The 24,630-nt window shown below is 38.1% G+C and overlaps 1 protein-coding gene and 1 non-coding gene across 4 annotated transcripts in view; one reads left to right on the top strand and one right to left on the bottom strand.

Moving 5' to 3' along the window:
• Positions 1–235: 235 nt before the first annotated feature.
• CSDE1 (cold shock domain containing E1) overlaps positions 236–24,630 on the top strand; it is a 37,122-nt gene continuing 12,727 nt past the window's right edge. The window contains exons 1-10 of one of the 3 annotated variants that reach the window (XM_024764915.1): positions 236–364; positions 7,082–7,499; positions 17,557–17,755; positions 18,767–18,876; positions 19,278–19,370; positions 19,992–20,089; positions 22,565–22,646; positions 22,983–23,111; positions 23,237–23,362; positions 23,994–24,206. In XM_024764915.1, the coding sequence (XP_024620683.1) occupies positions 17,557–17,755; positions 18,767–18,876; positions 19,278–19,370; positions 19,992–20,089; positions 22,565–22,646; positions 22,983–23,111; positions 23,237–23,362; positions 23,994–24,206 (1,050 nt within the window). In that variant the 5' untranslated portion in view covers positions 236–364; positions 7,082–7,499. The remainder of the gene's footprint in view (positions 365–7,081; positions 7,500–17,556; positions 17,756–18,766; positions 18,877–19,277; positions 19,371–19,991; positions 20,090–22,564; positions 22,647–22,982; positions 23,112–23,236; positions 23,363–23,993; positions 24,207–24,630) is intronic. The other 2 variants (XM_024764917.1, XM_024764916.1) reach the window with 2 other exon arrangements.
• On the bottom strand, positions 9,762–9,847 carry LOC112413090 (small nucleolar RNA SNORD35). The gene has a single exon (XR_003005897.1). It is a non-coding gene; the product is annotated as a small nucleolar RNA SNORD35 (small nucleolar RNA).

Here is a 24,630-nt window from a genome sequence, read left to right as displayed (position 1 = left end):
TTCAAGGTTTATCCTGATCTCGGGGCCTAAAACATTCAGGTTTGCAAAGATCAGAGACGCCGAAAGTCACCCGCCACCCCGCCCCGTGCGTCCCAGCGGAGTCAGCAAACACAAAGATTGCTTCCTGCAGCTCACGGAGGAGGGGAACTAAGGGAATGTAGACACCACCTCGGTTGTGGTTAAGCGCAGCGAACTGGCCGGCGTCACTCAGCCCTCGTGCGCAGGCGTACTAAGGGTACGCTCCCCCCCCTTCCGGTGCACGCGCTCGAAGCCCGCAACTCTCGCGAGAGAAGCGAGATTTATTCCTACGTACCGGGCCGTGCTGCTTATGGCGGCGCTGGAGAGGGGGCGCTGAGCTGTTGGGGTGAGTACGACCTCAGGGTCCAACTGAGGGTAGCAAGAAGCCACGTTAAGGGCAGATGAGAGGACCAAGACAAACGGGAGAGACTTCTGAGGCAGGGTGGGCACTCCTAGAGCTCCGGGTAGAGACGATCTCACCCTGAGTCCCTGCCCCGGGCTTTTCCACCCGGCTCCCGTTCAACTGTTTAGGCCTCACATCAGGCTGCAGAGCAGAAGCGAAGAGTCTAGGCCAGGCGGTCGCGCGTTGTGGTGGTGGTGGTGACTAAAGTGGGGGGAGGGAGCGAAAATGGAGGCTCCGACCGCAGCCAAGATGGAGGCAGGGGTGCGGGGCTCGGGCGCGGAGGCTGCTGGGAGTTGTAGTCTGGCTGCTGCTTCCTCTGCGGCTTGGTGGGGGAAACGAGAACTACAAGTCCCGGCGGGCGGGGCGAGGGAGTGGTGGCGCGGTCCTTTGTGTGAGACTGGAAGAGCTGGAGGCATAGGAGAGGGGCCTATTCTGACTCTGAACCCTGTGGTGTCTTGGCCATCACCTGCTTGGATCTGACTACGAGTACCAGAGCGCAGTGCGGCAATGGCGCTTCCTTTGTGTATGGACTGAGACCCCGCTCCATCTAACTGCTTAGAGACACCTCCTTTCCTCGGCACATCTGGCACGGTAGTGCGGCCGAATTGTCATCCTTACTTCCATTCACCTAGAGCTGTTTATCTTGGGTCTCAACACCCAACCTTCCTGTCTAGTCCTCCCCTTCGGCTTCTTGAGGAAGAGAACCAGCCCCTAAACTTAGGCACATGGCTCTCACCCTTCTAATCCTGGTGTTAGGGCGAACTCGGTGAGAACTCAGTGGAGTTCTCCTTACTCCCTCTCTGGCTCTTATAGTGTAAGAGCCCGGCCCATATTGTGCAATGAAAGGCATGGCTTCGTCATTCTGTGTAGAATTAGTTTTTTAGAGCCCTGGTCGTAGACAGTTTAGAGGTTCTTACCATCCGCTGTATCATAAGTAGGAACTCTTAGTGCTACGGTTCTTTTTGCTTTAAGGTTTTCCTTTAGAAACACCCAGTAGCTCCTCTCTTGCCTGACAAGTGAGGCAGGGAACCCTCTCCAAAAACAGCCTACAATCCGTAAATACAAAAGCTGAACGTTGTTTGAGGTAATTTCCTTGTTTTGCATCTAAAATGAGCGCAAGAATGTGGTCCTCTTAAACAGTTGGTAGACAGGGTGGAGGAGGGAGGACGCCCAAAGGCACTGTGGTAGTTAAATCTTTAAATCTTTCCTGTGGGAGACTTAGCTTTTTATCAGGATGGTATGAACTGGCAGCTCTTGACCAGAGCTACCAATCTATAAAATGTAGGTACCAAATTATAGCCCGCTAATATAAGTTGTTCTGTATCAAAACGCTGAGTAATTTTCGAGTCTATAGAAGGAAGCATTTTCAATACTACGTTGAGGGGCAGTATAATACCTTTGTGCCCTTTTGGTACTAACCAATATTGGGTGTTCTTGGTTTGGGTAAGGAGGGGGGTTATATACTTGAATAGGCATATGCCTGAGTCATAAAATCTCGATAAATTTTCATCCTTGTTTTTTTTTTTTCCTTTCAGCCATAGGCCCAAAATAAAAGAGATGGTAGTGGTTTGAGTGATTTTGCAGCTGCTCTGGATGTTTACCATCGAGATGAGTATTTATAGCAGCTGAGTTGAAAAGTAAAGCATTTGAGACACAGAAGATAGGTTTTCTTTTTTTGTAAATAAGTTCTGACTTAACAAGTATGACCTTTAGAGTATGGTTGAAAATTCTGGTAAATTCCTGCAAATAAAAAATGAGAATGTGGAAGCTGACATGTAGTCCTGCTTTATCCTACTCCTGTTTTCCCTTCCTTCCATCTAAAGACACACAATGCAGGTCCATTACAACATTTAAAAAATTTTTTTCTTTTAAATTGTGGTAAAATATACATAACGGAATTTACCGTTTTAACCTTTTTTTTTTTAAGTGTACCGTTCAGTAGCATTAAGTTCATTCACATTATTGTGAGGCCCATACTTTTGAAAAAGTAGTTTAAACATGGAAATGCTATGTGCGCAGATTTTTAAGGAGTTGAATTTGAGGACTGCATTACAAAATAAAAATCTTGAGATCTTGTTAAATAATTTTGAGGCGTTGGTTTGCCTTCTTAGTTTAGTCTTTTCAAAAATCAAAGGGGGACTACTTTGAGATTTTTGACCCAGACTGTCTTATGAAGAGCTGTAACTTGTAGGATTTTTCATGATAAAAGAATTACAGCTAGAAGAATTAAAACTGTATTTTTTAAGATTTAATAGCTGGAATGTCTACAGTGGTGAAATTGCTGTGGTGGGGGTGACTTGTTTTTTGAATCCCATCATTTCTTGCTGTTAAATGCTTTCTGCCAAATCAAGATTTTTAAAAATTCCTTTGTCTTGGTATTAGAATGTTTTCTGCTTGCATGTGTGAGTACCTAGTTAAAAAAATAATTCAACACTTTTTTCCAGTTCAAATATACTGTCAAGCCAGAGGAATTCTTAGAGATGTTTCTGTTGTGCTACATTTTTTATTAGGGGTATTAAACTGAATATTCTGTATTGGAAGATTATTTTTTGAGCATTATTTGTCCTTTTATGCTGAGGTATACTATTAATGTGTAGTTGAAAATAATTGATTGGGAGTTTATTCGCGTTGAACCTGTAGGCTATCCATTGGTTTGCAGCTGCAGCCAATATATAGCCAGTTAGTTGTTTGTATTTCTGCTAAACATTGGATTTCCAGGGATGTTAAAAACATGTCAGTTACCTGTGGGAACTGATGACATTTGGATTTGGTTAAGTAAGATACTTAATTAAAATTAGTTTCACCTTTCTTTCAAGTTCATATGATTACTAGAAAATTTTAAATTACATATGTGGCTTGCACAGTATTTCTGTTGGATGGTGCTGGTCTACACTGTTCTTTGACTTTTGTGTCTGGAGCATTTCTTCAGCTTCTTTCCACACTGGCATTTGTCCTATTTCAAAGTATTAGTATATGTAAAAGAAGTTAAGTGATGGGTGGGTGTATAATTTTAAATATCTAGTAACAGCACAATTGTTATTACTAAAGGAAACATAGAAAAAGATGGTTGCAGCAATTTGATTTTCTTTTATTTCCGCTCAACGTGTTGATGACTTAAATTGTTTTAAGGTGGTTAATTACCTGAACTTTTATCATTTTCCTTAGATCCCAAAGTAAAACTGAATTAAAACCTGTTAGGCACTTCGGTTATACAGGTTAGAGAAAAATGTGATAAACTTGTCTTGGGTTAATTCATCAAGAAATACCAACTGGGGAGTTAAGGCAAGAACGAGTGTTAGTCATATAAATCAACAGTAGAGAACCTTTTCAGTTCCATGCTGCCTATTTGGGTCTTTGCTCTTACTCTCAAAGAAAATACTCTGAAGAAAGTGGGTTAGGTGGAGGGACTTTTATAGACTGGTTTAGCATTTCTTTAACATTCTTCCCAAGTGAATGCTGTACAGACTTTGAGTATAATTTGTCAAAATGATAAACTGGGTTATGTGGTAGCATTTTAGATGGATTAATGTCATATAAATGTATTAGTTCAACGGGTATTAGTTTAGTGCCTGCTGTGTGCCCAGCTTCAGCTAAGCCTTTGCGATAAAGCAGCGAAGTGGAGGGGACAGTAAATAACAAAACAGGTGATGATAGTTTTAAGGCAGGTAAAATAGGGCATGACTGTTTGGATTATCAGATCAAGTAAAGGAAAATTAACTTCTAAAACAGCATGACATAATTGATAATTAACTAATGGTGGTAGCGTTCCCATACAGAGAAAAGGGAAAAGGAGTTGATTACTTAGTAATCAGGGAGACTCTCAGATCCACATTTAAATTGTTCCTTGGTTTTTTTTTATTAGTACTCTGTATTTCATGGGACTTAAGAAGCGTCTAGCTTTGGGGGTGGGGGGGAGGTTGTAGGGGGTACACTTTGGTTCAGAGGATTAAAGCGAAAGAATTGGTCAGTACCACCCATGAATGTTAATAATCTTAGCATGAGTGGATAGCAAATTTATTAAAATGCCCAATGGGTATCTTTTAAAAGAAGAGGTTATTTCTTGATTGGATAATTAAGACTTTATACAGTTCACCAAACAAAATTTTTTAAAGTTGGTGGAACTGTCTACCAACTTGAACTGTGTCGTTTGCTGTTATAGATTAACTATCTTTTTGCTGTATTAGTTATTGCTGTGGTAAGTTTAGCAGTACCTGGTTAAGTGCTATCAGAGGTTGTGATAAAGAAATAAACTTGAATTTGTCTCTCAGAAATCTGAAATATAATTGAAGGAACAAGATACATAAACATGTAAGTAAAGTACAGAAATGATTTGGTACCAAAAAGCATGATGCCAGCAGTGGGAGTTACTGTAATAAATCTGTGCTGGAATGGTCAAGAAAGGCTTTTTTTGTCGCATTGAAGATGATAAAATGTATTATTTGTGGAAAGACCCGTATACACAAAGACTGGAATTCAGGAATCTCCCAAGAGTTGCGTTTAAGAATTAGGGAGGAAAATGCACCTATCTAGAAGAACTGGAGAGCAGAAGAAGGTAAAGATGTAAAGGTAGAAGAGACACACCTTGAATGGTGGTGGTTAAACGCTGGCTGCAAGTCAGAAACATCTTGGGGGCAGGGTGGGAAGGAAAATACACCAGTGCCTAGGACCTAACCCCAGTTAAATTAGAATCTCAAGGTGGGATCCAGGCTTTGGTTTCCCCTCCCCCCAAGTCCCAGGTGGGTTGGATTTGCAGCCAGGCTTAAGAACTTCCCATTTACAGTGCTGGAAAAATCACTGAGGATTTTGGACAAGGAGATGAGATGAATGAGATGAAATTGGAATTTTAGATAAATCAGTCTGGTAGTGTTATGTGGCAGAATATGGAAAGGGTTGACACTGGAAGTTAGCAGATGTGTCAGACCCCTGGACTAAAATATGATGTCATTTAGGGCAAAAGATGAATACACAAGGTATCTTGAAATATTGATAAGACTTGCAACATTGGGTGTGTAGGTGGAGAGGGAGGAATCAAAGATCATTACAGAAGTGGCCCTACGTCAGGCCAGTTCAGTTACTCTTTGAGTGGGAACTGGGCATGTGTATGTCTTAAAGCTTCCCAAGTGATTTGAGAATCATTGCTCTAAGAAGTGTCTAGTCTGGGTAATAGAATGATCCAAATAAAATTGAAAGATTTGACAAATGTAACATTTGATATTTGAAGTTATTGTATAAAGTCATGGAATGTTAGGTATACCCAATAGCCACAGATCAGCTGTTACTAAGTTTTCATTTTGCATAGGAGAAACTGAAACTCAGGGAGATTAAATAATTTGTTTGTTACATTTTACTGGTAAGTATCAGTGTGATTAATATTGAGCTCTCCTACTCTGTTTCACCAGGTCTGACCTCTCACCTTATAGTCATTATTTCTGATCTTAAAATATACTATCCACCTCTCAGTATATCTAAAACCAAATCCACCTTTTCTTTTCCCCATATAAGTCATTTTAGTTAACAGCACCATTTTAGCTAACATTTGAGGCACTGCAAAATAATAATTTTTTACAGCTAATACAAAGCACAATTCTGTGATTTTATTTATACATATATTACACTTCTCTTCCCTTCTTATCTTAATTGTTTCTCTTCTATAGACATTCCTCATCTGTTTATGGCAACAGCTCTAATGAGATAGACGTCTGTTTCCTTCACTAAGTGATCCTTCATAGGATTTCAGGATTTCATACTCTTTCATCAAGAACTAAGGCTCTCTGTTTCCTGTTATTATCAAGTTGAAACACTTCATAATCTGGCTCTACTGCATCTGTCACACCATACATCTCATTTCACTTTAACCCAGCCCTCTGTTCTAGCCAGGCTAGCCTATTGATTCCTCTGAAACAACAAGCCACACTTGCTGTGACAGTCTCATGCAATAAAGCTCCCTTGATGTCAGGCATAGAAAATCCTATACATGGTCTCTGCTCTCAAGGGACTTAGGATTTAGTTGTATACTCTGGCTTGGTTTATGTGATATTTTATGCCTAGAATACTCAGCTGTTTTCTTTTTCTCAAAAATCTGCTCATTTCTCCAAATTAAGCTGAAATAGTCTACCTCTTAACTAAAAGCCTTCTCTGACCATGTTGCTTTGATGCACAGATGGTGATGCATAAACAATAAATAGTATTTCTAGAATAGTATGTGATGTAGTAGATACCCAGATATTAGTTGAGCAAATTAATTTTGGACATTTTGTCCTATATTCTAGTTTTCCCTCCATGTATAAATAACTCTTCTCAACAAGGGTGTAAACTCCCTGATGGCAGGAAATTCTTCTATGTTTTCCACAGTACCTAACACAGTGCTAGGTAGTTACAAAACATTTATACTAAATAGAATATTATGTTATGTAACTTCGAATTTATTTGTGGGGGGGGGTGTCAATAAGGACTGAATAATTTCGGGTTTTGAGTGTACAGTACCAAAGGAGGTATCCATTAGCACTTGGGAGATTGCTTAAATGACATTGAGTGTGTGTGCTTCCAAGTTTTCTGCCTTGCTTGATTCTAAGTTAATGAAATGAGTTTGTCCCTCTAGCTACCTTCTGTTCCTGATTCTTTTATGTAAGTTATACTTAATGTCTTCATTCTTATCTCTAGTATGAAGTGTAACAGAACAGACTTTACCACCTGAAACTGCTGCTTCAAGTTCAGATCAGGCAAGGAACAAACCTCGAAACAACCAACAAGACCAAAGAAGAGTACACTTAAGTTGAAGACACAACACTTGATCTGAAACAAGAAGTTTGTGCCTACTCAACAGCTTTGAAAGAGCACTTCCCAACGCTGCTAGTAGTCTTTGTTTTCTTCAGTGCTGTACTGTGAGATTGCCTGGTGCAGCAGCAGTTGTATTCTTTATTAGCTTGATAGGTCATTTTCTCTCGCACGCGCGCTCTCTCTCTCTTTTCTTTTTTTTTTTTTTTTTTAACACTAGCAACTTTCATCCTTTGAAACGTGTGCTGAAAAAGAAGAATCAGCAAATACTACTGAAAGTGCAATATTTGATTATCACTGCGAGGTAGGTTTATCGTTTCCTATTGGCAAGAATCAGTTTATAATTCTAGATTTCCTAATTATTTGGTTAAATTTAAAATCTTAATCTGTTTGCTTCTAAAGGTATTCTGAAAACAGTTTATATTATCAACTATTAGTCTGAAAATATCAACACTAGATTATTTTAACTTGTTGTCTTTTGTTAGATGACAATATTTATGCCCAAAACTGGGATTTTCCACCCCAGATTATATTTATTAATACATGTAGGTCTCTTGATTTATTGGTCTCTTAGAAAGAAAAACTCTCTCTGTACTATTAAGTTAGGGTTTCAGTTAGGAGTGCCCTTTGTAGTCTTTCTACAGAGAAGGGACATTTGAAGGTGAGTTGTACTTTGTTAAGAGGGAGAAGAGTTTTTGGTAGAGGTATAGAGGTAACGGAATGAGCAGATTTGGGGAGATCTGAAAGCACGTGGTATATGTTGAGTAGTCTGTTATGAACGGAGTAGAGAATACAGTTTTGTGGGTCAGAGAGAATAACTGGAAAGGGAGGCTTGCTGGAGGCAGGTTCTACAGGGCCCACTCTACTTGCCTTTATTTTTCAGGAAAGTTGTCAGCTGTTTATAAGCAAGGGCTTAATGGATTTTGTATTTCAAACCTGAGATAGTTTATTGCTTCAGATTTTAAAGTTACATGTTCATAAATGTATCTTTGAAAGACAAATGGTGCAACTTTTAAGGAATAGGCTGAGGATGGGAAGACCTGTTAGGAGCAATGGACAGAGTGGAAGGAAGATAAAAGCTAGGGTAAAGGCAGAGAAAGAGGTAGACACTAGGTGTTTTAATGGTAGAAGTAATAGGACTGGTGACTAGTTGAATGGGAAGTTGAGGCTGGAGGGAATTGATTTAGTCTATCCAGTTGTCCAAGTTAGAAATCTTTGTTCATAGGAATGGGGAAGTTCAGGTAGGAATTTGTGGAAATCTGTTTTATTAGTAATCTGAAGTTGAGAAAATATTATAGTATGGAATGTTAAACAGTGGTTGTTTGGGGGAGGTAAGATTGTGAAGGGCAATTGATCCTTTTTAATCTTTAGTTTCTAGAGTTTCTAAAATCAGCAGAAATAAAGACTTGGAATTCAGAAAGGAGTCATCACTTTATAGGTAATAAAGGAAGAAGTGCCAAAGAAGAGAATGTTGAAAGAAATAGGTAGTCCAGGTAGGAATGCCAAGGAAGAGAATTTCAAGAACTGGGTGGTAATCCTTTTGTAAAACGCTTCATTGATCAAATGAGGAGAATGAAAACAGACCACTCCTAGGTTGTTGTCTTATAAAAGCTTCATCACCATTTCAAGAAGTAGTGGGCCTTTATTTCCAGTTTATTTAAAGGTTAAGGACCTGGCTGTGGTAATGACCTTACTGTGGACCAGAATTCCTTAATTTAAAACTACCATTAACACCAATTTATTTAAATTACCCATAAACAGACATATAATTACTCAGTATTAAGGGGTTTTTTTGTTTTGTTTTTTAAGCATTGACTAATCCTCACATCCACAGTGGCATTGGTACTTTTGTTTTTAATTAATTAATTTATTTTTGCTGTATTGGGTCTTCGTTTCTGTGCGAGGGCTTTCTCTAGTTGTGGCAAGTGGGGGCCACTCTTCATCACAGTGTGTGGGCCTCTCACTATCGCGGCCTCTCTCGTTGCGGAGCACAGGCTCCAGACGCACAGGCTCAGTAGTTGTGGCTCACGGGCCTAGTTGCTCCGCGGCATGTGGGATCCTCCCAGACCAGGGCTCAAACCCGTGTCCCCTGCATTAGCAGGCAGATTCTCAACCACTGTGCCACCAGGGAAGCCCAAGGTTATTGTATTACTTGCTTTTTTTGTTTGTTTCTTCCTACCTCCTCATCTGATTTTTTAAAAAATAATTTTAGACTGGTACCACTTGTGCTGGGTTAGATAAAATAATGGGGATTGAAATTGTACAGCTCTATCGTTACTATTCAGAAGGGTAAAAGATTAGATGCTACAGCTTTCATTGCATTGACGTGAATTGTAGAGATGGATTTAAAGTAGAAGTGCTTTTTGTTTAGCCTAATCTTTGTATTCTGAATATTAGTTTACTACAGGAGCATCCCGCCCCGGGGTGGTGGAGGTGGGGGGAAGCAAAGCTGTAAGGAAACAAGACAGGGTGACTAGGGGAGGGCTATTGACAACCTGTCCTAGAGGATCCCAGTTTAGTCATTGAACTTCTCAGGAAGCCTAAGCTCAAAAGCCGCTCCCTGCTCCTTCTGGCATCAGCTGAGCCATTGGCATTATTGGCACTGCCCACAATGGCATCGCAGACCATTGTGAGAGAAAGCCATCATCTGCTACGTGAACATTTTTAATGCGTAAATGCATGCATAGCTGTCAAAAGTTGAGTTATGTAAGGGCTTCCCTGGTGGCGCAGTGGTTGAGAGTCCGCCTGCCGATGCCAGGGACACGGGTTCGTGCCCCAGTCCAGGAAGATCCCACATGCCGCGGAGCGGCTGGGCCCGTGAGCCATGGCTGCTGAGCCTGCGCATCCGGAGCCTGTGCTCCGCAACGGGAGAGGCCACAAGAGTGAGAAGCCTGCGTACTGCAAAGAAAAAAAAAAAAAAAAAGTTGAGTTATATAGATTAATTCACATATTTACAAACAGATAAATAACAATTGGGGGGTTATTGACAGTAAAACGTGTTCTGATTGTACAGTTGTGAATTATTCCATTTAAAATGAGTGCAGCTAAGGAAACAGATTTGGTAATGCAGTAGAACCGCAGATTTTGGGTTTTTTTTTTTTTTTACTTTAATTTTTATTGGAGCATAGTTGCTTTACAATGTTATGTTTCTTGCTGTACAGCAAAGTGAATCAGTCACACATATACACATATCAACCCTTTTTTAGATTTCCTTTCCATTTATGTCACCACAGAGCATTGAGTAGAGTTCCCTGTGCCATACAGTAGGTAGGTACTCATTAGTTATCTATTTTATACATAGTAGTGTATATATGTCAGTCCCAGTCTTCCAATTCATCCCACCCTGCCCTTTCCCTCCTTGGTAACTATAAGTTTGTTCTCTACATCTGAGAACCACAGATTTTAAAAGAGCCTTTGTAAAAAACAGTAAAAGTAGTACATAATTAGGAATGAATACAAATATTGAGGAGTGGGATTGGCCTTAAAAAATATCAATGAATAAGGCTTATAAGAAGTTTGTCATGTGAAGATAGACATGGATTGTTTTGATGAGTATTTTGATCAAAGACAGTTTAAGGTGACAAGAAGGAAAGCAAAGCTAGGAACATTAAAAGAAAACTAAAGCTTCAGGTGAATGAGAAGATAACAGGGTAACTTGGCTAGGGGTGTGGAGACCTATGATCAGGAACTGTAAATGTCTTGATTGATTTTTCAAAGTCAGGTGTGCGAACTTTGGAGCCTGCTCTCCATCCCTAGCAAAAATCCAGGAGCAAACAAATAAAAAATAAGATCTTTCAATAAGGAGATTTGACAGAGTATCTCTTGATAACATAGTGGTCAGTATGGAATATAGATTGGATTATAAGCATTAAAAGGCTTTGACTAATGGACTGGTTTTCAGAGAGGTCTCCATATGTGTGCTGCCAGATTCTCTTCTTGCTCTACTTTTTAAAAAGATTTAGTGGTAAGTAGTTATGTGTGTGCTCTGTACTAAGCACCATTCCAGGGTTTTTGTATAACCGTCCCCTCAACCCTGTGAGGTGGGTATTAAGGAAGGACATAGAATGCTTAAAAGACAGATTACAAAGGCTAATGATTTAAAATTATCCCTCTAAATTGGAATTCCAGGTTAACTAAGAAATTTAAAAGCATTAGATTAGTTTTTTCTTTAGTAACAAATGATCAGTTATACAAGTACTAAAAGGAGAAAATATGATTTTACTAATTTATTAAGGAGTAATAGAGGTTTTTTTTTTTTTTTGCGGTATGTGGGCCTCTCACTGCTGTGGCCTCTCACACTGCGGAGCACAGGCTCCAGACGCTCACGCTCAGCGGCCATGGCTCACAGGCTCAGCCGCTCCGCGGCATGTGGGATCCTCCCGGACCGGGGCACGAACCCGTATCCCCTGCATCGGCAGGCGGACTCTCAACCACTGCGCCACCAGGGAAGCCCAGGAGTAATAGAGTTTTGTTGTTATTGTTGTTTTTAGTTATATAAAGTTACTCAAACTTTAGTCTACAGAATCCAGAAACGTAATCACTCAGTGCTTTCTATATATTGGTCAGGGTACAGTAAGAATAGTAGTGAAATGTACTTCAGTGAATAATAATTTGAAACATATCCAGAAGACAGCAGTTAGTCTGAAAAACAGTTGCATTCCGAAAACTGAAAGGAGCAAAGGAAGTTAAGGGGAAGTATGTTTAGATTAAGAAAACAGTCATTTTCTAAAACTGTCATACAGTGAAATAGGTTGCCTTTTCTAAACTAATTCCTTTTCAGTGGGAGCCAGGCAGACTAGGTTAGGAAAAAGGAGGGGGAAACAGCTCAGAGATGTTGCAAGAAGAAATTACAGAGCACAGAATTTTGATTTTTTTCCCCCACCTCCCAAGGGAATTTGGAAATCACTTAGGCCATCATTTTACATCTGCAGAAACAATCCCAGAGAAGTTTTAAAAAGTATGAGAAGCAAGACTAAAAGCCAGTCTTTTGATTCTAGTTCTGTGTTCTTTAGGGAACTTTAGTTGATTTCTTGAATTAGAAGTGAAGTTTAAATTTGATCTGTGACTCTTTTCCATTTCTCCTTTAAAAAAAAAAATCATTGTTAATGATTTTTAAAAAATTTTTTGGGCCATGTTTGGGTCGTCATTGCTGCGTGTGAGCTTTCTCTAGTTAAAGCGAGCGGCAAGCAGGGGCTCCTCTTCGTTGCAGTGCGCGGGCTTCTCGATATGATGGCTTCTCATTGCGGAGCATAGGCTCTAGGCCCGAGGGCTCGGTAGTTGTGGCTCGCGGGCTTAGTTGCTCCGTGGCATGTGGGAATCTTCTCGGACTAGAGATCGAACCCGTGACCCCTGCATCGGCAGGCGGATTCTTAACCAGTGTGCCACCAGGGAAGTCCCGTTAATGACTTTCTGATTAAAAACAAATACATAGAAAAGAGTAGAAAGTCTAAACTTGGTGTTGGGGGTGTTCGTCTGCTGTGTTCACTACTATACATGTGGAACCTAGAACAGTGCTGATGCATTGTAGGCATTCGAGTTCTGGTTTAGCATATAAAGCAGTGGTTAAGAATGTGAGCCATGGAGTGAGTACTGAGTTCTGTTCCCATTTACCAATTTTAGCTCTGTGCACTTAGAACACCATCTTAAGTGTTACATTGTCTGGGAGTATTGAAGTAGACTTTCCTGGTCTTTCCTTTTTAAAATACAGTTGAAATTATATTATAGAAATATTTTTGTCATAATATAAATGACTATGAAACTTTAGATTGTTTCCGGGAATTTGTTATTAAAACATTTTAATGAACACATTTGTGCATAAAGCCTTGTCCGCATTTCACATTTCCCCATGATAAGTTTCCTGCAGTGGAATTATTAAGGAAAGCACCTCCACATTTTGGTACATGTGGTTAAACTGTATTTCAGAAAGGTTGCACCAGTTTGCCACCATGAACATATATTAGCATGTTGTTCTTAACCTACTTTCTCAATTTTTTAAATCTTTTATCTTCGATAGTCTGATAAATGAATAATTGTTTTATCTAAATTTTTGCTTGCTAGAATTGAAGTTCATATGTTTTGTGTTTAATGAATGATCTTTTAAGACTTATTTGTCTTAATGTCTTTCCATAATTCAGCAAATGAGTGCTTACTATGTGCCAAGCACTGTCTAACACTAGGGATTTATCTTTGAACAAAAAGCCCCTGCTTTCATAGAGCTTATATTCTGGTAGTTTAATTCTTACTGATTTGCTTAAATTCTTTAATGATACACTCATATATTTACATTTGCGTTTGTTCTCTTTAGGTTTGAGTATAAAAGCTTATACTTTTTATGTAATCAAATATTTATCCTTTCCCTTGGCGTTTTTTTCTATTGACTTTAAACCTAGAAAGTGCCCCCTTCCAAAAACTTTATAAATGCATACATTTTTATTTAATATTTGTTAAGGCATTTAACACAGTTCATCTAGAATATATTTTTTGTATACTGTGAGATGAGCAACTAAATTGATTTTCCCCCATTTAAAAAAAAGCCAAGTAACATTTACATACTGATCCACCACCACCCCCTTTTTTGATGTTGTCTTTATGTTAATTTTTTATAAACAAGCATCTGTTGTTGAGCTGTCTACTTTTTCCATTGGATTTCTCTTTTTACGTAATTGTTTGGTGGTTTTGTTTGTTTTGTTTTTTAAGGAACATCACTTTTGTTTAATGGTGCTTTAAAGTTTTGATGGTGCTGGTTTTAAAAAAATTTAGCTGAACTATTAGGAATTCTTTTAAGGGTTAACATACTGTCTTATCTAAAGTTGCTTGAGTGATATATGGGTTTCCCTTTTTAAAAAGTAGCCCTCAAATTAGATAAAGGCTAGAGAAAAATACTTAAGTCAGGAAAGGTGCTAGGAGAAAGGAGAGGTTCTGGTTCAATTCTGTTTTGATGTGCACATCTAAAGGTGAGATGAGATGAGCAGTATAGCCTAAATTCCAGTATGCTTGTTGGGGAATAGTTTAGTCTTAGGAAGAAATGATAGCTCTAATCCCTTCTCATTCTGGTTCATTTTCCCTTAGGGTGAGAAAAACGTGAGTCTTACCTCTTACCTTCAGCTAGGACTACTAGGACTGGAGACTTGAGAATGTGGTTTTTGCAGCTTCCTGGCCTATGTATTACAGATCGTATCATTCATTGCGTTCTTACTTGTATGGCGGTAAGAACTAGTCTAAACATGAAAAAAGCACAGCTTGAAAGTCATGGTCTAAGTCAGTGATGGTGGAATAGTGGTCTTCAAATTAATTTGATCATACTGTTTAACAAGAAGAGCATGTATGTCAAGAGCATGTATGTATGTGTGTATATTTATAAATCGTGTGATTATACTGCTCCATTTGCATTGTGAAGCAGTGGTACCAATAAGACAAAGGTGAAATAAGCAATATTGTGAAAATAGTGTACCTGTTAACAGTGTAGAAACTTTTCAACCCCACTAGAAATATATATATCTGGATGCTTAGTTTATGAGTGTTTAATTTAAAAACTTTATACTATCATGAATTAATACCTGAGGGACAGTATGCGTTTTATGTTTTATTGGTACTGGTATAAGTCTGTATCATAGTCTTGATCTTAATGTTTTGTCAGACTTGTCAGATCTCATTAGATGGTCATTTATTTCATAATGTGGAGGTACAAGAACTAATACTAGGATTAGAAGTGCTGGCTTCCAATTCTCTGCCTTTGCTTGCTTTATTAGCATTATCTTCTAAGATTCTTCTGTGGGAATCTTTTTCAACAGTTTGTCTATTTGTGAGGGCAGTTTAGTTAAACTAGATAGCTAAATATGTACACTTAATTGGAGAGATGTAAACTTTAATATGCTGAAAGTAAATGAACGAGGGCTTCATTGTCAATCTCTTGTGAGGTTCTCCACTCTTTCCTCAGAGTACTTAAGTAATGTATGACGTGATACGACCTGACATATCAACTCAGCAAGGCCTCTTCTATAAATACATAATAACCATTTGTAAAAGCTAGTTTTTATCTCTGGCCAAATATATATATTCTAGTTCAGATATTTTCTTCCTACACCCCATTAGATTATCCTGTGTGTACCCTACTTGAGGGAGACAAGTGATTGAGAATATTGGATTCTGTGTAAAGTTGTGGGACATTGAGAAGAAGTTGGTCTCAGTTGTCTTGCCGTAGCAACCACCAGAGTCCTTATGGCATTTTTAAAATTGTAAATGTTATGGATTAGGGGTTAAGTAAGTGCTTAAAAAATACATTTCAGTTTGACCGTTTAGTGTTAATGCTATAATTTATTTTGTTGATAGAAATCTGATTAAATGAATTATATTTTGCTAAACTAACTTAGTGATAAATGTAAAGATATACAGGTTGACTGTCAAATGTGTGTTAAATTGTTATTGATCATAGTTGTAAACATTGTGCTATGTTATCACAGCTGTTTGAGATGGAGAACGTTTTTACTGTGTCATCAGATCCTCATCCCCCTCCTACAGCCCCTCCTTCACTTTCTTTACCTTTATCTTCATCTTCTACCTCATCTGGGACTAAAAAACAAAAGAGGACCCCCACGTATCAGAGATCTGTAAGTCAGGGAAGCAGTCATCCCAGCTTTTTTCTTTGTGTTAAGAGCATGACTCAGAAGGGCCACTCAGTTTGATTGAAATACCCTGCAAACTCACTTTCTAACTTCCCTAAGTATTTCCTTCACCTTGAATCTTGAAAGGTAAGTTTAATAGTTTAGGCCTTGCTACTCAGAGTGTGTCCAAGAATCAGAAGTATTGGTATCACCTTGGGAGCTTGTTAGAAGTGGAGAATCTCAAACCCCTGCCGCTGAATCAGATTTTGTATTTTAACCAGATCACTGGGTAACTTCAGTTTGAGAAGCCCTAGTTTCGAGTCAGTATTGTAGAGGTAGACCTTCTTTGTTCAACTCCTCTGTCATTTGACTTTGGCAAGTCATTTAATCTCAATGTCTGTTTTGTCATTGGTAAAATTGGGACAGTATTCCTCATGGGCTTTTGTAAAAATTAAATGAGTTAGTACACATCCGACACAAAAGAGTGTCTAGCATGAATGAATTAGAACTTAACCACCTACAGATGTGATGGCTTTGATTTGCATGATTTGGCTATCCCACCCAGTGTTTACTTAAAACTTGAGTTTATCTTTTTAGAATTTCAGTCATCTTTTTTTCCTGATGAAAAATTTTTTTACTTGCCCAACGTCAAACTTAAATGAAAATGTTTATAAGTCAAATTTTCAATGAAAGGGTCTAAAACTAGGTATAAAGATGTGGATATGTTGCTATAGTAAATCAATTATAGACTAACCTTTCCTAGGGATTTTGCCCTATTTCCATGCTTCACTTAAATAAAATGAATTATCCAATGTGATAGACAGTATCTGATGATTAAATAGGTCCCAGTGCATTGCATTTAAATAAATAGCCCTTCTGTTCACTAAAGAATGTTTTATTTTGCTTTATCTGACCATAGAAACAAATGACAGTATTTAGAGAGTTCAGTGTCTGAAACAGGTGAAAAGATTTCTTTAATTGTACCTGTGAAGTGATTGAAGATTTTTAGGATTGAAGAGCTTTTGTTGTCTTGGAGTTCTTAGAAGACTCTTGCTTTCTAACTCATTATTTTGAGTCATCTTCCATTAAAGGACCTGAGCATGCATGTATTTTCTAGTTTGAAATAAGTATTGCATGGAAAGTTTCTTTTATTGTTTTAATCTCTACTAACTTAAATAATTGCCTTCAAGATGCACGGCTTACCAAATAGCATCAGGGTTTCTATTTACGTTTCAAAATAAGTATTAATAAATTTAATGAAATGTCCTGGTAGTTTGGGTTTCCATCTCTTGAATAGTAGTTACCTTTGTTCTGATACTGTTGTTTTAGTAATTTAAAGTTAATGTAAAGGCAGCTTTTACTTATATAGTTACTTTATCTTAATATTTAAACTCCAGAAATTCTATTTGTTTGGTAAGTGAAAATTCTACCATGAATTGGGGCAGTTCCCCCAAAATAATTTGAATTACTTCCTCTGAAATGTTTTATTAGCTAAATTAACATTTCAGTAATAAAAACACATAATCTTCCCTTTATTTGTTTTACCTTTATTTGCCTTTTTATGTTAAAAATTCAGTGATTTTTTTTTTTTAACATCTTTATTGGGGTATAATTGCTTTACAATGGTGTGTTAGTTTCTGCTTTATAACAAAGTGAATCAGTTATATGAAAATTCAGTGATTTGTTGATCAGACTTTATAGTAAGCTATGGAGGTAATATACAGATCTATATGTATTGAGTTCTTTCTCTTTTTAAAACAGATGAGCTTTGATCCAAATCTTCTCCACAACAATGGGCATAATGGGTACCCCAATGGTACTTCAGCAGCACTGCGTGAAACTGGGGTTATTGAAAAACTGCTAACCTCTTATGGATTTATTCAGTGTTCAGAACGTCAAGCTAGACTTTTCTTCCACTGTTCACAGTATAATGGCAACCTGCAGGACTTAAAAGTAGGAGGTAATCTGTTGGTTCTCCTTTTTATAAAACTAATCACAAATTTATCTTGCATATCAACTTACTCATGACAGTGTTATGCTTTTGGCCTTTTAATTGTACCAATTACTGAAGTTTGTTTATATAAATTAGCAGAATCCTGATTTTTGTTGTGGTGGTAGTCTTTTTGAGGGATGAGAGAGTAATTGATTAAAGATATCTTTGAATATTTTTTAAATAGACACTTGGTATATTTAATTGTTATTCCCCCAATAATGACTGTTTGGTTATATATTAGATTTTAAGCCAGTGAAAAAATTAAACTTTATAATGTTAGTTTTAATTATTTTGCCAGGTACTAGTTTGAGTAGTACCTGAAAGAAATAACTCTTACAATGTCACCACTTGGACTATGTGGAAATTCATTTTGGCTGACAACATAGAAATTACTTTCACATGTGAAAATGTGTGGCTTATTAAAGGACTGAAGTTACAAGGTCTCAGTGTGTGTTTTTTTAAAATATCTTTGAGAAAAAAGAACAATAGTTACATGAATATTTGGCATACCAAATCCTCTAAACTGTACAAGAGTGTTATTTTGGTTAATCCTCATTTTACAGATGAAGAAACTCAGGGTATAGAGGGATTTTGGGGGTGAGGGGGGAAGCTTGCCAAACGTCATCATTACGTTGCATCAGCTGTAGTATGTGTAGGTGCCATGAAAACTAAGATATGGCTAGCTTAGTCTAAAGCAGTGGTTCTGAAACATTAGTGTGTATCAGAATTACCTACAAGGCTTGTTAAAATGCAGATTACTGTACGTGATGCCCAGAATTTGTTTTGGAGTGGGTCTGGAGTAGGGCCTGGGAATTTGCATTTCTGCTACATTCCAGGTGATGCTGCTGCTGATGCAGGGACCACACTTTAAGAATCACCAGTCTAAGGAAACTCAAATGCCTCATTAAGTTTAGCTTGAAAGTGAGATACCATTTGGCCAAAATTAGTCCACCAAACACAACACTCTCTTTGTTTTAGATGATGTTGAATTTGAAGTATCATCTGACCGGCGGACTGGGAAGCCCATTGCTGTTAAACTGGTGAAGATAAAACAAGAAATCCTCCCTGAAGAACGAATTAATGGACAAGTTAGTGACTTAGATGCTTTATGTTTTCTTAGGGCCCTGCATTTGCATATCTTTCACATTAGAAAAGGAAGATTCTCCCCATCTCCTCAGTTTGCACGCAAGAGAGCTATAGTATATAAAAGTTACTATTTTAAAATTATATCAGAAGCACTGGCATTTCTTGACCTGAAATAAAAATTTGGTCAAGACTCAATTTGGGTTTTTACACATAACCCTAAGTCTATACTTACAGTCAGCTTATGTACTGTAAGTTTGGAACTTGGCAGCATGACATCCTCTTGTGGATCATATTAAAATGTATCCCTTTGTATAGTATAGAGGATATTAAAATTCAGTTTATATTGCACAGTGCTGCTCCTGAAATGATTAGCAATGGAAATTTTTTTTTTTTTGACTGGTAGGTTGTGTGCGCTGTTCCTCACAACTTAGAGAGTAAATCTCCAGCTGCCCCGGGTCAGAGTCCAACAGGGAGTGTATGCTACGAACGTAATGGGGTAAACTTGTGTATTTTTCTTAAACCTTTGCCTGATCCACCATGTGATCTATAAGCGTACTTTAAAATTCAAAATAGGAAACGTAAGCTGCAGTTGATAAAAATCAGTTTAAAATTTGGTTTTGAAGAGGCTTCGAGTGCAGCATTATCAAAAAATCTAAAAAGAAAAAAATCCATAGGACTTCCAAGTGTCTTAGCTTGCCCAAGTGTGACCTTAGTTAGAACATTAAGGTAAAATGCTTCTTTTACTCGCTTTTTTTGGGGGTTGTGGGAGGGGATCTTTTTTCTGGTTCCTTTTAAGCACTAACTCAGCTTTTTTGTTTGGAATGCCTTATATAAAAATTGTTTTTTTTGAAATGTAACTACAGCCTCTGGGCAAATGCTTCCACGTGTGTAAGCTTTTTGAAGTTGGATTGCTGCTCAGCTGTGGACTCGCAGAAGTCATCAGCACCTTGGAGGGGAAGTGTGCTTATGTGAATAAACTATGTGCTTGTCAAAAGGCATTTAATTTTAAGAAATTTGGCTTTAAATGCCAGTTTAAGAAGTATTTAACAAAGTAAATCACAGTATACACTGAACATGCATCCTGCCAGTATAGTAATAATGCCTTATTAATCCACAGGAAGTGTTTTATCTGACTTACACCCCTGAAGATGTTGAAGGGAATGTTCAGCTGGAAACTGGAGATAAAATAAACTTTGTAATTGATAACAATAAACAGTAAGTTCTTTTTTCCCACCTAAGTGGTTTGTTTTTCTGTTTTTGTTTTTATTTTCCTTTTACAATAAGAAATTTGAAGCAAGTCAAAAACCTAACTTGTAAATCTGGATAATTTTCATGATCTTTTAAATTTTTATTCATCAGCTAAGCATTTGAGTGTCAATTCTATGACAGGCACTATGCAGGGTGTCAGAGATAGGAGGATAATTAAAACATGGTCAGAACTTTCAAGGAACTATTCTAGAGATCAGTGAAGGTTCTGCCATAGCAGCAGTGCTTGAGGTGCGCTTTACGACGAGGAAGTCACTAGGGAGATGAGAAAAACATTCTGGATAGAGGAAGTACCATGGGGGAAGAGGCCAAAAGTTGGAGTTGATTTAATTGACTGGATCATGGAAAGATGAAGTTTGAACTTTATTCATTCGTCACAGGTGTCTTTGAAGGATTTTAAATGGGGAAGTGTGATTGGTTTCTGTTGTTGGAAGTGGTGGAGACGGTAGGCTTTTGGAGAGTAGGGATGCTATAGACTAGAGGCAGAGTTATGAAAATTAATATGAAAGATGAGGGTGTAGTATAGACAGGCCAGGGGTGTTTGGGTATAAAAGTCAAGTCACATTGAGAAGATAAAATCACCAAATTTTATAACTTTTTAGATAGGGGTGTGTATTAGAACTAAGGGAAAGGGAGTCCCAAATGCCATTTTTTTTGGCTTGGGCTACTGGGCAGATGATGATACCATTAACTGGACTAAGGAGGTACAGCAGAAAGTATTAAGAGTGGGAGAAGAATTGTGCTTATTTTGGCATTTTGACTTTGAGGTGTCTTTGGGGGAAGATATTAAATATGTAGTTGCATATATAGATCTGAACAAACTAGTTATGGACAAGAGTTAGAGCTGTTGAATTCATTGGCATAAGCAGTTAAGGAAAGTGTAGTTAAGGAAGCCCAGGGATGATTATTTTTATTTTGGAGTGGGAGAAACAGATACAAGTACAGAAGGAAGTTAAAAACAGGAGAAAGTGCTGGGAATGGACTTTGAATGGCAGTACAGAAAGAAAAGTCCCAAGAGTGTGCAGAATTATTAGCCTTGAACCTTACCTCTTGTAAGACTAGAAGGAATTGGATTGAGTTGTAGATTGATATTAGTAGTGCTAGTCTGAGGCCTCAATTTAATGTCAAGTTAGGAAACTTGGGAATAGGGCTTGAGTTTGAGGTGGATGGGGAGCCAGTGAAAGGGCTTTATTTAATCTTAATAAGTTCTTGAATGTGCTAAGAACTTGTACTAAATATTTTATGTACAGTTGTTAATCCTCAGAACAGCCTCATCTGGTAAGTTTCTTCATCTGTAAAATGAGGTATGTTCTCATAAAGTAATTTGCCTAAAGTCATACAGCTTTTAAATTGACGTTTGAATCCCAATCTGGCTCTAAATAAAGCCTTTTCATTGTAGTAAGTTGCAAGAGCAAATAGGATTTTTCCAGTGTCTTTGTTAGTCTGTTAAATTTTTGAAATAAAAAAAGCACAATTGGGTGACAATTTGTCCATGAAGAATTAAGGGAAGTAATTAGTTGGTCTGCAGATCTTATAAACAACACCAACAAATACTGTTGCATCTTACACTGTGTGTGCCATCTTTAAAACGAAATCTGATTTACATTGTTGCTGCAGCAACATGTGATGTCTGTTTTCAATGGAGGTGAACATCACTTTTTTTTTTTTTTTAAATTAAATTAATTTATTTATTTATGGCTGTGTTGGGTCTTTGTTGCAGTGGCGGGCTTCTCATTGCGGTGGCTTCTCGCTGCAGAGCACAGGCTCTAGGCTAGCGGGCTTCAGTAGCTGCAGCACACGGGCTTAGTTGCTCCATTGGCTTGTGGGATCTTCCCGGACCAGGGCTCGAACCCCTGTCCCCTGCATTGGCAGGCGGATTCTTAACCACTGGGCCACCAGGGAAGTCCTGAACTTTTCTAAAGCATAGCAGATATCTCCTATAATCACTGCATTTACTCATGTTTCTTTTATGACTGTTGAATCAGAAATAATTGATGGGATAGCTAGTAAATTCAGTATTCATTGCAAACAGGACTATCTCTTATTTATCTCTTTATCCCATGTACCTTTGTTTGCAGTACGTAATACCTACTTAGTGTTTGTTCACGTAATGGCCTTTCTAAAACTTTAGCATTCCCCATCTGGTTGCAACCAATTTGTGGCCTTATTTCAGCAGTCTGGGAGAAACAATGCCATATATGTGTGCCCAATTTAAAAGGCTAGGGAGTTTGCGCAAAAGTCCTTTGCATGTGAAGCCATATGAAAAGGATTATGTATTATAAAACCTTATATTAATGATGATACAGAATTCCTGAGGCCTCAGAAAACTAGTTTGTTTCTCTAAACTCATCATGTCTAACCAAGCCAATGCATTTTTCACCCCTCTTTGGTCCCCACCGTCCCCACCCGATTCTTTTGTTCTAGTACTGGTGCTGTAAGTGCTCGTAATATTATGCTGTTGAAAAAGAAACAAGCTCGCTATCAGGGAGTAGTTTGTGCCATGAAGGTAAGTGTCGATTGGATTTGAGAAACTTTAGTTTTTTCTTTGACTGCTTTAAGTCTTTCAAACCCAAGCCTTTTGTTTTTCCTCTTTATATTTCCTTTAAAAATATTTAATTGTTAACATCAGAAGTAATCTCTTAAAATTCCTTGGTTACTAATTATGTTCTTTAATAAAATGGGCCATTTAATTGATATTAATATTAGACTTTACCAAGTAATATTGTTTCCACTGGAGTATAATTTTGTGAAAAGGCTTATTGATTGTAAATTGTAATCATAAATATGTGCACTGAATAGTACATAATATTCCTACTGTTTCTTCATATTTGTTTGGCTTTAGGATGCGTTTGGTTTTATTGAAAGAGGTGATATTGTAAAGGAGATATTCTTTCACTATAGTGAATTTAAGGGTGACTTAGAAACCTTGCAGCCTGGAGATGACGTGGAATTCACAATCAAGGACAGAAATGTAAGATAAGATAGTTGAATAACTTGATCTTTGGCCTTCTTTTAAGATAAGTAGTGAGTTAAAATTTTAGGAAACACTTAAAGTGACATGGTTCCCCTCGCCCTCTCCACTCCCTTCTGATGTAGGGTAAAGAAGTTGCAACAGATGTCAGACTATTGCCTCAAGGAACAGTCATTTTTGAAGATATCAGCATTGAACATTTTGAAGGAACTGTAACCAAAGTTATCCCAAAAGTACCCAGTAAAACCCAGGTAAATAGTGTTTTTTCAGAAGAGTCATCTTACACCTCATCAGTAATAGAATAATACGGTATGGTATACAGAAGTTTTATTACTTTCAATTAATGTAATTTTGTGACAGTGGAGCAGTTAAGTATTTTATGTGTGTAATTAAACTATATGAGAAACCATTGGTACATCCATGAATATGTTTTTCTTTCTTTTTTTTTTAAACTGGGTGATACGGAGAAGGGGGCAAAAAAAAATACTGGTTAGATTGGTAAAAAAATTCATGTGTGCATGTGTGCACCCCAGTTTGGTTTTTTTTTCCTGTTGGTGGGTGGGGGTGGGGTGGGGTGAAGAGATGAGACCAGTGGTGTCATTGCTAAGGAAATGTAGAACATGAAAGACTGAAATTCTTTTCCTTAAATAAAATCTCTCAGTATCAGAGTGCAGGATCTTAACTGCAGTATCATGATTTTTATGGTTGTGTCATGTGACCATAGAGCACAAACCTTTCAAATTGGACTTACGTTATCAACACCTTTTTTTCCTTTAGGGAGCTATCTGTTATAAAATGGGTTTGCTGTATGTTCTTCTTGTTTGACTTAGAACTAGGAAGGGTGAGAAATCTCCAGCTAAAATAGTTTTTCCTTTTCATCAGAATGACCCATTGCCAGGACGCATCAAAGTTGATTTTGTGATTCCTAAAGAACTTCCCTTTGGAGATAAAGATACGAAATCCAAGGTGACCCTGCTGGAAGGTGACCACGTTAGGTTTAATATTTCAACAGACCGTCGTGACAAATTAGAACGAGCAACCAACATAGAAGTTCTGTCAAATACATTTCAGTTCACTAATGAAGCCAGAGAAATGGTAAGTGTTGAGTATTATTAGATACGTACCCAGTCTTGGAGGCGGCAGGGCAATGTTACAGTCAAGTTTGTAATACGGTATTGAAAATTCTTTGAGTTTTGACAGTATTGGGCAATTACCTTATTAAGGTGATTGAGAACACAGACACTTGAGTCAATCTGGGTTTGACACTTAGCTCTGCCAGTTACCTTGAAATAGATGAGAGAAATTTTTAGAACTAAAATCTGGAGAGGATGGACTTCCCTGGTGGTGCGGTGGTTCAGAGTCCGCCTGCCGATGCAGGGGACATGGGTTCGTGACCCGGTCCGGGAGAATCCCGCATGCCGCAGAGCAGCTAGGTCTGTGAGCCATGGCCGCTGAGCCTGCACGTCCGGAGCCTGTGCTCCACAATGGGAGGGGCCACAACAGTGAGAGGCCCGCGTAC

This window comes from Neophocaena asiaeorientalis, unplaced genomic scaffold (assembly GCF_003031525.2).
Source record: "Neophocaena asiaeorientalis asiaeorientalis breed wild unplaced genomic scaffold, Neophocaena_asiaeorientalis_V1.1 scaffold62, whole genome shotgun sequence".
Taxonomy (NCBI): domain Eukaryota; kingdom Metazoa; phylum Chordata; class Mammalia; order Artiodactyla; family Phocoenidae; genus Neophocaena; species Neophocaena asiaeorientalis.
This window is presented reverse-complemented; position numbering and strand designations above follow the sequence as displayed.